Source organism: Aegilops tauschii, chromosome 2 (assembly GCF_002575655.3).
Source record: "Aegilops tauschii subsp. strangulata cultivar AL8/78 chromosome 2, Aet v6.0, whole genome shotgun sequence".
NCBI lineage: Eukaryota > Viridiplantae > Streptophyta > Magnoliopsida > Poales > Poaceae > Aegilops > Aegilops tauschii.
This window is the reverse complement of record NC_053036.3, coordinates 77,862,869-77,875,843: the sequence shown is the minus strand read 5'-3', so window position 1 is coordinate 77,875,843 and position 12,975 is coordinate 77,862,869. Positions and strand designations below refer to the sequence as shown.

Below are 12,975 nucleotides of genomic sequence, written 5' to 3'. Positions count from 1 at the left end.
AGTACATAGTAATCGTCCTTTTAAAAGTGATCTGTGGTGTGTGCAGAACATGATTCATGATTTCTGCTAGACTAGAATTGAAATGGATCAAGCTAATTTTCTAGTGATATGTACCTGCAAAATAATTTCATGTGATATCTATTGTCAAAATAATATCATGTATCATATGTTTTAGATATCCGTGTTGTGTTGTCATGGTCAACACGGTTAAGCATTGCTCTAGCTACCGCGAAAGGGTTGTTGTCCCTCCATGGTGAAGAGAAGCCATTGATCTCCGTCAAATTTAACGCCTCCAACATCTTACTAGACTCGGTGATCATTCTCCCTCTTTTTTTAGTGATTGTTTATTTATTCCATATGCATGGAATTTCGAGAGGATAACAATTTTTTGATGAAAGAAACTTTGCACCCTAATTTCATTGAAATAAAATTGATAGTACAACACAATAAACATGTTTTGTTTGGTTGACCGTGCCCACTAGCCAAAGATTGGAAAGAAAGAAACATCCACCTAACACGAGAGTAGCGGGCAACAATTTTTCAATAAAGGCCGCTTTTTTATTAACTCAAATGTAACATCGAGCAGATACAAATCATGATTAGCAATACCCGGTCTCTATATAACTAAAATGTACACAGTCAAAACTGTACTTAATCATAATTAAATAAGTGTTTCTAGGTATAGTTTTCTTAATTTACTTTTGCAATCACGATTTTTTCCATTTGACAAGAACTTCGTATTTTCGTTTATGCACTGAAAGAGTCAGGACATCGTAATTAAGCATTTTATCAGCAGGGCCACTAGAAAGACCATCGATTGCCACTATTACCTGGCTAGACCCAACATACACTTGCTAAATGATTTTTACTCTTTGTACACTTCAGTATAACAATGTCAAGCTATCAGACCTGTGGTTTGCCAGAAAATACGGGAAAGGTGACGATCGTAACGTGTACACACTCATAACAAGTGGGTACGGCTCTGCGCCGGAGTACGTCATGTCCGGGGACTTCACCAAAAAGAGCGACGTGTACTGCTTTGGAGTGGTGTTACTGGAGATCCTAACCGGGCAGAGGTTGGCCTGGTTGGCCTGTGCTTCAGAACAGTACCCGCGGAACCTACGACCACGTCTGAGAGACCCGCTCAAGCTAGGGAGGATCATGGACCCTGTGTTGAAAGACATTTACCCGGTGGCAGTGGCACATGATGCTTGCATGGTCGCGTATAGGTGCCTTCACGCAAGCCCCGGGAAACGTCCAAGCATGTTGGCTGTTGTGGAGGCGCTTGATTTGCTTGTTGGTGTCACCATCGTGGACGAGGTTGATGTTGGTCAGACAAGCACAAGGCCGTGATCGTGAGCTAAGCTTTGTCATCGTTTCCATGTTAAATATGTTGATCTGATCTCTATTTTCTTGTAAACTATGTAGACGATCATTGTCCTTATGTTTATACTTATGTACTATGGCGTGTTTGCATGTTTAATTCACTATGTTGTTTCTCTCTTATGGATACATCAAAAAAGACATCCAAAAAGGCATATTATATCTGATACTCCTTCCGTCCCAAAATAAATGTCTTAACTTTTGGGACGGAGGGAGTATTTAGCAAGGAAAATAATGGGCAGTACAGCTGAAACACAACTGGACAGTAGCAATTTTTTTTTACATTGCCAAACATACTACTCCCTTCATCCCAAATAAGTAACGCTGATTTAGTACAAAGTTAGTACAAAATTATACTAAATCAACGACATGTATTTTGGCATGAAGGGGGTATTATTCTTCTTCCTTCGATTGTACGCCACTCGGCAGAGATTGAAATTGCACTGAACCAACAGTAGAAGAAAGCGATATGTGCAAACGTCTTTGTCATACCATGCTTTAAAGACAACAATAACCACTCGCCCATTGAGATGAAATCTAGAAGTCGTTGAAGAAACATCAGTTGGAGCATCATGCCATGCAAAACAGGCTTGCAATCCGTCAACATTGTTTCAGAGGGTTGGATAAACCAGAGCATGCCAGAGAATAATACAAATAAGATGTCAAAGTTGTCACACTACTGGCTGCCCAATTGCTCTGCTTGAATGACTCACCAGAAGCCAAGATCTGAAGAGAGCTAACATATCCGGGATAGAAACTCCCATAGGACATAAAACTCCCTTCACGCCGGGACGGACATCGTCAAGGTAGGGAGAGACTAAAAAGACCTTATTCCAACACATCATTGTTGTCGCCGTCGCCTCGTCGATGTCGATGGGAAAACAAAACCTAAGGACATAAAACGGAATGGACGGGTGGGTCCCTACTCCTCTTGCCACCGAGGAGGCCATCGAACGGGAACCCGATGCAGCTACGGGGGGGGGGGGGGGAGGGGGTGGGGACTTGGTGGCAACGGCTAGGGTTGAGAAAGGCCGCGCTTGCTTTGACAACAAAATTGAGTTAATCCATGAAGTTTTTAATAGACAACATAGCAGTCAAGTTATCTAGACCCCCTGCACAAAAATTAAGTCTTGTTTAAATCTTTTTTAACTAAGGGCATGTTCGGCAGCTCACTGGCTTCCCAAATCCTCGGACAGGTCAACTCCTGGCTATTCCATACAGAAGCGGGCGACCCGGCGCAGTGCGAAATTGCAGGAAGTGGGAGTTAAAGAAGATTACTTTGTGCTGCCACCACCAAGTGACTCGCTGGACCGAGCATCACGTACCGATTCGCTCTCAGGTCGTCTCTCTCGCTGCGAGCAGTCCCTCCCCGACCAGGCTTATGGCCCAGCCCATCTTTTTCCAACCTTTTGCATTGCCAACCTGCTACTGATGGGCCACAAAGAGGTGATTTCATGGGCTTGAGGCTCGCTCTCCCTCGCGCGAGTGAGAAGCCATGACGCCGAATGGATCGCTCGCTCCAGGATCGATCGTGAGAAGCTGGCACTGGATTTGCGGCGTTGGAATTGAAGATTTTCTGGGCACGGAGGGCTCCCGAACACGCCCTAAAGTGTCTGAATGCTACATGAAGAACATCAACCAGATGACGGACGCAGAGACCGTGAAAAAATATAAGAGAATTTAGATCACTAATTTAGGCCCCGTTTGATAGCAAAGTATTTTCTAAGTATTTTGAGAATACTACAGTTTTTGAGATTACCATAGTTTTATTTACAATGAGCTGTTTGGTTGCCCCTAACAACTGTGGTTTTAATACTGTAGTATTGGGAAAACTGTAGTTTTTTCTCTGCATAAAAAAAAGAACCCGGGACCTCTTTTTAAAAAACAGAGCTGCTGAGTGCTTAAACACAACAGCTAGGCAGCAAAATTTGCAGCGTTGTGGAGCAACAACCAAACATGTTCTATGTATTGTCGATACTCCAAAATACTCTGTTTTGGTAAAACCATGGTTTCTCATACCTACACTGAAAATTACTGCAGTTTTTGATACTTTGGTTTATGTAGTACTTTGCTATCAAACACAGCCTTGGTGATCTCCGTTTGATAGCTCAGTATTTTTGCAGTATTCTGAGAATACTGCAGTTTTTCAGATTACCATGGTTTTAATTGCAACGAGGTGTTTGGCTGCCCCTAACAACAGTGTTTTTAAAACTGCAGTATTGAGCAAACTGTGGTTTTTTCTCTGTATAAAAAAAAACTCCAGACCTCTTTTTAAAAAACAGAGCAGTGTTGTTATCTTCTTTCCTCCTATGCTAACAAGTCGCTCGATCTAAAAAAGAGACATCGCCTGGTGAGTCAGGACTTTCACAAAATATACAAGATACCGTTCCGTCGTCTGTGCATGCTCCTCAGTTCATATGGACGTGAATGCCAAGGGCTAGCCAATCTACCTAGCTAGATTAGCGCAACAGAAACATCACACAACAGGCCAGCTGTGCATGTTTTTGCATTGCTACCATGATGGCTAGCTAGATGCAACTGCCTAAGGGCTAGTCAGCAAATTTTACATCATTATGTGCTGTAGCCAAACACCTGCTCTGTATTTTGAATACTCCGAAAAACTCTGTTAAATAAAAACCATTGTCTAGTATACCTACTGACTAAATTACTGCAGTTTTCGATACTTTGGTTTTTCTGATACTTTGCTATCAAACATAGCCTAAATGCTTATATATTTTTTTTACAGAGGGAGTAACTAGTTTATGCCTTCCGATGCGCAATTTTTTGAATTAATGGACAGAAGTGTGCATCTGGTCCAAGTTTTTTGATCTGGACCAGTGGGACATTTTACTCCAGAACGTTCTAGGCAAAAGAAAACTGTGTCGTCGCTTGGAAGCAGTAGAATGCATTAGTTGGATTTTTTTTTTTTTGAGAAGCAGGAGATTTTTTTTAGACAAAATGAAGAATTGTTTGTAGTAGTACATTTTTGTTGGAGAAATATAACTGGGCCACCCCTTGGTAACACACGCGGCGGAATGCCCAAAGGCCCATCGACTGAAGCAGCCGGGGGAGAGCCCTGAAAAAAATTTGGTGCGGGGGAGAAGGCGAGTTGCGCACTCGCGATCGAACTCCATCCCCAAAATTTCGAATTTCCAAAGCGGCAAACAACTCCACGCCATTTCGACGAATCCCTCCGTAAGTTGGATCCTTTCCTGTTTCCTCCCTGCATACGCCCCTCTAGATCCAATGCCATCTCCATACGCGTATTCCTCCATGGATTTTCCTGCGTAATATTTACCCCGGGTGCCCGTGAACCTGTACGCAGGCCATCTGCTCGACGAAATGCGCCGGACAAACTCCCGGCGCTGGGGACCTTACCACCGCGCTGGCCAGCCGGCAGGCTCCGGCGCCGGCGCCGGCGCCGGCGCGGTCGACCGCCTCAGCGCCCTCCCGGACGCGCTCCTGCACCACATCACGTCGTTCCTGAAGGCGTGGGAGGTGGTGCCCACCTGCGTGCTCGCGCGCCGGTGGCGCCACCTCTGGGCGTCCGCGCCCTGCATCGACCTCCGCGTGCGCCACTCCTCCTTCCGCGATGCCAACCCGCCGGAGGAGTTCTGTGACTTCGTGGACAGCCTCTTCCTCCACCGCGATGCGTCCGCGTCGGTGGACACGCTCCGCCTGCGGTCCAGCGACGACTATGTGGGCTTCGACGAGAAAGACACCAACGCGTGGATCAGGACTGCTATCAGCCGCAAAGCGCGGGTTATTCATCTTGTTGGACATCGTAAGGGAATTGCGTCGTTGGACCGCGTGCCCTTCGTCTCTTGCCATCTCAAGATCTTGAAGTTGTCGTATGCCAGGCTCGACGATAGGATCCTTGGACAGCTTTCTTCTAGTTGCAAATCCTTGGAAGAGATGGATCTGAAGGATTGCCTGGTCACTGGCCCTGGGATTGTGTCTACCTCTTTGAAGACTTTAATCATGCTCAAATGCACATTCAACTGGGACTTCTCGATCACTGCTCCGAACCTCGTGCTTCTGCGCCTCATCACGCCTTCCGTCCGAGTTCCGTCATTTACGAACTTTGGGTCACTGGTCACAGGCACCATCATACTTGACGATTCTCTCTTGTGTGATGATTTTGGATACATCAGTGATGAAGATAACTTTGATGAAACTACTGATGATGATAACCACAATGATGATAAGAGAGAGAACTATAAGATTCACGATGACTGTTCCTTGAGTGATGATGATTTTGGATACATCAGTGATGATAATTTTGGATACATCAGTGATGATAACCCTGGATACATCGGTGATGATGGCGATTTTGATAAGTTTGGATTTGGATATGGTTTTCCTGAAGGAAGATATGGACACAGTCATTACAAGGATAATTATGATTATGGTAGCGATATTGATAGTGATGACAATACCTATGAATACAGTGAGATTGCAAATGATGCAAAGTATGGCTACAAAGGGGCCAAGCTTTCCAGTCAAGATGGTAAGTATGGTGGAAATAGTGGTCGAAATTATAGTAAGATTCTAGGTGGCCATAATATGCTTGAGAGCCTTTCTACTGCTACGAGTTTGGAGTTGTTAACTGATGCTGGAGAGGTATAGCTATCACCATCTTTTACAGATCTGTCTCTTTCCTCTCTTATTTTCTATTTATATTTTCCATAGTTATCATGGGTCGTTTTTTTCGGACGTTTCACAAAGAAACGCCGTGTTCCCTTGAACAGAACACATGTGTGGACTGAACACATTTCTGACCTTCTGCTCTAGTGTCAATACCTGGTTACAGAGTTTAAATGAACAAAGTAGTACTAGTTTGCTTAATCATCAAATGTAGTAGGGAATCAGTTAGATGAAAGACTGTAGCTTCAAGGGAGCATTGTTCACCATTTACGTTCTCATAGGATTGTTTGTCGTTTTTCTCTTTGTTGCAACAGTGTATCTTTTCAACAGATTAACTATATATAATGTAAAAAACTGATTAACTATATCCAGTCATTATAAGAGAGTCTAAGGCCGATGTTCCTTCAGTTACTAGAAAACTGATTAAGGATTTTTGTAGCAATTCTATAGGATAGGATTTCTAAATGAAAATTTCCTATAGAGCCATTTGGTATGTAGGAATGAATTCCTATTCCCATGTAGGACCTGTTCCTATCCTTCACATTTCAAAGGGGGGAAAACATTAGCTCATACCTAATGGAAAAATTCCTATCCTATGAACCAAGTGACATCTCTTTTCCTATAGGAACTGAGATGCATGTCATTTCACTTCCAATGACTTTCCTATTCTTATGATTTTCCTATCCTATGAACCAAAGGAGGGTATCTTTGTTTTCCCTTCTTTTTTGAGATGGGTATCTTTGTTTTATTCTTTCTGTTGAATAAACCACTTGTATGCAGTTTGTATTGTGAGAACTGAGAAGTTGATTCGACTTACTACTGCTCTTTGCTAAATACTCTTTTGGCTGCAATATGAAGGTGGTTCTGACTAGGGAATTGAAAAGGTGTCCAACTTTTAGCAACCTGAAGACCCTATCCCTTGGTGAATGGTGTATGGCCGCTGATTTTGATGCATTAATTTTGCTGCTACAGCATTCACCTAATATAAAGAGGCTTTTTCTCCAACTTAAATTGGTATGTGTGATTACATATTTGGTGTATGCTACTTGATCCTTTACTTTATTTTTCTGATCACATGCTTAATAACAATTTGGTTGATGTGCTAAAGAACTTCGGCATGAGGAAGGCATTGGAAACAGGTATCAAGCTTGAGAGGAGATCATTTACTTGCAAAGACCTTAGAATGGTTAAGATCAAATGCTCAAAGGATGATGGGAGAGTCCATACCTTGGCACATATGTTCAGTGCAAATGGTATACCCCTTCAGTGTATTTATGTGCGTCGGAGCGGGAATGCTCGTGAGTCATACCTTCTCTTCATATACCATTTTGTATTTACTTCCAATATCAGTATTTCCTTACTGGTTTATTGGTTTATATATTCATGTGCTATTTACTGAGATGTAATGACACACATTGGCATGTTCCTGAAAAGCGAAATATGATTTAGGTGGCATATGATCTGCTTAGTGTATCATCGATATTCTATTACATGAGAAGTGTATTCTATTAAATTAGAAGAAGTTCTTTCATACGTGGTCCTAATCTATAGTCATCTACTTTCTGATATTTCTACCAGATCTCCGCGGCCAGAAGTTTATGAGGGAACTCGGCAAGCAAGAACTGGATGAATGTGGGGATGACTGGATGTAACATGACATCCAGAAGTTTACGAGGGGTCTTCTAGATATTAAATCCTGCCGCGATCAAACCATCCCTTATGTAGTTAGCAAGGACCTAGTAAGAACCCTTGATCTCCATGAAGCACTGATGATGCTTTCAAAGCTTCACCGGATCTTTTGATTCTTTTTTTAGTAGCATGGATGATGGAACTATTTATCAGTACAAATCGTCGGATTGTTCTTCCTAAAATCCTGGTGGGATGAGTTCATATGTGTGGTCTGTAGTAACTTTGCTTTGTTACCGGATCAGAAACGAAATTATGGATGCTCCTTGCCTGAATTGTGGTACAGCTGAGATACGCTTTGTTATTTTACTCCGACAGCATGACTGTAGGGTTCATTTGTCAGTTTAAGTTAGTAAAAAGAAAATACACTTCATATACAACAGGTAGAATATTGACGTAAGCTTCATGGTCTGCAATCATGTGTGCCTACAACTATGAGCAGCGAGGTATTTTCTCTCTGAATAACAAATACTAACACACCTCAAAAATTGCACCACATTTTTTTTGTTGAAAAAGGACTCAGTTAATAAGAGAGTGAACTTCACATTTTACTTACTGTTTGTGTATTTGTGATAGTATTTACCCCATTTAAACTTTCCGCCACATTGTACCTCAAAAATTGTTGTGTTGTGTCTAGTTTAACCCAATTTAACAATTTGCCCTGATTTTAATCTGTTGGGTCCACTTGTCAAGATGATGTGTGTGATGGCCAGTATTCCAACTTGGAAGCGTAAACCAGATGGGAGGATTATCCTCCCTACCCAGCTAATCGGACTCGTGTCCCCGTCCGCCTAATCAGCAAAACCCATGGCAAATCTAGTTCCGGTTATCGCTTGCCGCCCTTTGTTCATCTTTGCCCCACTGCTTGCAGTCTCATGGAGTGGGTCTGGCTTGACCATTGACCAACCACCAAACATGATGTAGTCAAGTGAGCTGGGGTGGTTTTGTGGCCTGTGCTGGTAGACAGGGATGTAAGAGCAAATATAGTAGAGTCGCCATACTGTGCATATGAAGGCCGGTGTGAGCGCGACGTCCATTTCTACTGGGCTGCTATTGACATTGTGTCAAAATACTCAAGGGCCGCGGGTAGGCGGGCCCGTCTGACGACTGATTCAGCCTTACGGTGTGTGTCGCCCTCGATCCATCCAAAGTCGTCTCACACCGTCTTCCAAAACTTCCCCGCTCGCGGGCCTCTTAGGTCTTACCGGGGAGGAAGCGACCGCACCGTAGTACACCACGCACCACAATTTGGCTCGGTGCCGGGATGGACTCCATTGTAAAATTGGCTTTGGCCGAGAGGCCTCCTTGAGTAATGAAATTCTACTTTTTCCCCACCAAAAAAAAGAAAGGGGGCGGGGTGTCGGCCAGTGAAGGGGGGCGGATAAGGTGAGTGTGTCGGCGATGGGACGGGGACAGAGGTTGAATGTTGGTGCTGATCTGTAACGGAAAAAGTCCATTTTAAACCTTAAACTTGTAGAAGTTCGGCGAAACAAACCCTTAAGTCGAAATACCGGTCGATTGCACCCTGAACTATGCAATCCCGGTCTATATTGAACCCTGACGTTGTTTGGTAAACCAGGATTGTTGACGTGTGGGCCGGGATTGGTGCCATTTCGCACTGTTCCCCGTTGGGCCGGCCTTCCTTTAAAATGCGCAGATTATTTTTTTGTTTAAAACTGCAAAAGTAAGCACGCACAGTGATTTAAACCCAACACCTACTGGGAATTAACCACCAGGACAGCACGTCTATTCTGTTCGCTTGCTCCCTTTATCCTCTTTTTATTCTTTCCATTTCTTTCTCGTTTTATTTTTCTATTAATTTTTTGTTTTTCCTTTTTTCTTAAATTTGTGGTCATCTTAGTAGGAAATAGCCAAAAAAAAGGAATGTCATGAACCAGATTCTCAAAAGGAAAAAAAGGTCACGAATTTTTAAAAAAAGCTCAACAATTTTGAAAAGAAGTCCATGGATTTTCAAAAGAAAAGTCTATGGATTTAGAAAAAAATTCAATTTTTTGAAAAGAAGTTCACGGATTTTCAAAAGAAAAGTTCACGGATTTTGGTTCTTTCTTGTAAAACCATAAATAGTTTGTGGATTTGAAAAAAGTTCATGGATTTTGGATTTTTTTCTAAAACCATAAATAGTTCGTGGATTTGAAAAAAGTTCACGGATTCAAAAAGTTCCACAAGTTTTGTAAAAAGTTTCACGAATTAAAATGAATTGAAGAAACTTTCACGCATTAGATAAAAAAAAGAAAAAAAGTACAAGGAGCTTCCACAAACAAAATAAAAGAAGAAAAGAAGAATTTGGAATAGATTATTCACAAGAGGTGAGGCGGCGTTGTTGGTATGGACAGTTTGCACCGAAAGGGGAGGTTTCGAGTTTGAATCACTTTGTGCACGCACCCATTTTTTAGATGTGCATTTATTTAGTAGTGTAAGAGAAAAGAAAATATTTTCCAGACAAAAAGTGGGTTGGCCCAGCATGGAGGACAGGTGTGCGCTGTGCATGTTTGAGCTGGCCCGACACGAAGAAAGGCTACTCACGAGGACATATTCCAGTCTCCGCATGCAACTGATGCATTCATACAGAGTTACATATCAGAACTGAAAATTATCAATAGGAGAAGCCAAAACCAGGTTGGACAGCGTGCGGTCCGAGCTTCATCTTGGCTGCCACCGGTTCCGGGTAGTGCAAAAATTAATGTAAACGGAGCAGTATCGAGAAGGGGAAGGTATGGGACAGCCGCAGCGATTTGCAGAGACCATAATCGTGTTTTCCTGGGAGCATCGGCGGTGGTATTCAAACACGTTACAGATCCCTCTACACTCGAAGCTTTGGCCCTAAGGGAAGCTCTTGCACTATCTGATGATCTTCATATTCGGCGCATTCACATTGCCTCGGACTGCAAGGTGGTAGTCGACGACATAAAGCATGGCAGCCTCGCTTCTTATGTGCGGTTTTGAAGGAGGTGTTAGATAGACCGTCCTCTTATATTTCTTGTAATATAGTTCATAAATTTAGGAGCTCAAACCTTAAAGCTCACAACCTAGCGAAACACTCTCTTTCTCTTGGATTGGGTCGCCATGTTTGGTTAGGCCATCTAGGAGATCTTTCCTTCGTCCCTGTAAACATTGTGACGGGTTAATAAAGTTTCGCGAGGTTGTCTAAAAAAAAGCAGTGTAAAGAAAAAAAAAGACATTCTGAATAGACAAAAAAAATACAAATCGGCTGGTCCAGCGTGGAGGACGGGTGCGCGCCGTAGTCAACACTGCCGCTTCTTGGCCCACCAGCCAGACGAATCCCTGTCACGTCAATGTTTTTATGTCTCAAACGATGCCGGGTTCGATTTAGACCGGGATTGCATAGTTCAGGGTGCAATCGACCGAGATTTTGACTTGACGGTTCATTTCGCCAAACTTCTACAAGTTCAGGGTTTAATGTGGACTTTTTCCAATCCGTAACTCTAATTCCGTACGAAGCTGTCCGTAGGTCTAGCGTCTCTCGGTATACATTGCCACAATTTAATTTAATTTTTTGAATGTTAATACTGCCACAAATTTACAAACGGGGATACAAGTGGAGTTCAGTCTCAATAAGAGCAACTCCAATGGGGCAATTCATTTCCTCCGCCCGCGTCCGTTTGGGTCGGCGCGGACAAAAGTGGAGGTCCAACGCGCCGACCTAAACTCAAATCGTGTCCGCCTGGCGTCCGCGCCGACCCATTTCCGGCCCAAAATTGTGCCTGGAATGCGTCGGCGCGGACGCGAAGCGGACGCGCCGCGCGTCTCCTCGCCGTCCGCCGCGTCCCCACCTGGCGGCCACCCAACCGCCACCGGTCGTCTTATTTATGACGACCACCGACAACGGGCCCACGCGTCAGCCAGTAGAAGCGTCCTTTTTTAACCACGCGTGCGGCGGGGTCGGCCTCATCCACTTCTCCCGTCCACATCTCCCCCCCCACCACTCCCTTTGCTTCCTCGCCGGCGACCGCAAACCCTAGCCATGGGCCTCTTCGGCAGCAGCAATGGCAAGGACACCCCCGGCGCCTCGTCCTCCCATGCTCCCCTTCCCCTCCTCCTCCTCCGCAGCGACGCGTTTTCGCCCTGGTCGCCGGTGCCTGCACATCCCGGTGCACCAAGCGCGGTTGCACTGGGAGTACAGGCAGCCATTGCCGTACCCCGATGTCACGCTGCCGCACCGTTGGCATCTGGATCCGCAGCGGATCCCGGTGCCGGCGGTTCCTCGTACCCAACGGGCACACGACGACGAGGTGCGCAGGCGCCGCGCGCAGCTCACGCTGGAGCAGCGTCGGCTGCCAGAGTACGCCGCCGACTCCCCCAACTGGGAGGCGTGGTTCGCCCTCGAACACGAGGAGCAACGACGCTCGGGTGTCGACGCCGTCCCGCCGCCGTTCCCACCGCCGCCCCCGCAGGTAGAGCCGGAGGACATGGAGGCGGAGGCGGAGTACCAAGCCGCCCTCGAGGAGGCCCTGCAGCACGCGCTGGAGGCTAGCCGCCTCGAGGAGGACGCGCACTGGGATGGGCTGGAGCAAGCCCTTGCCCTGTCGGCAGCGGGGGACTCTGTCCACACCCCGCTCTTCATGCCGCCACCGACACCGTCGCCGCCCGTCCAGCCCAAGCCGGAGCTGGAGCCGGAGCCGACGCGTAAGCGCTCCCCGCCTCCACCCACTTGGCCGGAGGAGGCCTAATCGTGGACGGGCCAGTACCGCGAGTGGGTGAGCGCGCCTCCCGTCCACTTCGCCGCGGCCCCGGAGGAGGAGGCGGCCCACCTCGAGCGATGGAAGGAGCACTGGCTCCGCCAGGAGCAGGCCGACGACGAGGAGCAGATGCGCTACGACGCCATGCTCCAACGCGACGCGGAGGCGCTCCGGCTCGAGGAGGAGGAGGAGGAGCGCGCGCGGCTTGCCGCAATGCCGCCGCCCCAGCAGACGCCGGAGGAGGCTGCCTTGGCAGCGTACCAGGCGGCGTTCGGGTGGGCTGGCCCTGCTCCGGTCTTCATCAACCTCAACGACGACGGCAAGGGCAAGAGCAAGGCCGACGACGTCTAGGGCAGCGTGCCGGGCGGCAGCAGGCGGGCGCAGATTTTTTAATGTTTTATTTAATGTTTATTAGATTTAGATGGACTTTGGCCGGCGTTTGACCGGCCACTTTATGTTTAATTATGTTTATTTCATGCAACTTATTATTATTTTTCACGGCGGCACATTTGGGTCGGCCTCTCTGTTGGGCGGTCAAGCC

General features: G+C 45.9%; 1 protein-coding gene across 1 annotated transcript; it reads left to right on the top strand.

Moving 5' to 3' along the window:
- Window positions 1-4,439: 4,439 nt before the first annotated feature.
- LOC109785549 (uncharacterized) lies at window positions 4,440-7,991 on the top strand. Its single transcript, XM_020344135.4, has 5 exons — window positions 4,440-4,578; window positions 4,709-6,006; window positions 6,889-7,044; window positions 7,139-7,328; window positions 7,609-7,991. The coding sequence occupies exons 2-5, from the start codon at window positions 4,726-4,728 to the stop codon at window positions 7,680-7,682; spliced, it is 1,701 nt and encodes a 566-aa protein (XP_020199724.1). The 5' UTR covers window positions 4,440-4,578; window positions 4,709-4,725; the 3' UTR covers window positions 7,683-7,991.
- Window positions 7,992-12,975: the final 4,984 nt, after the last annotated feature.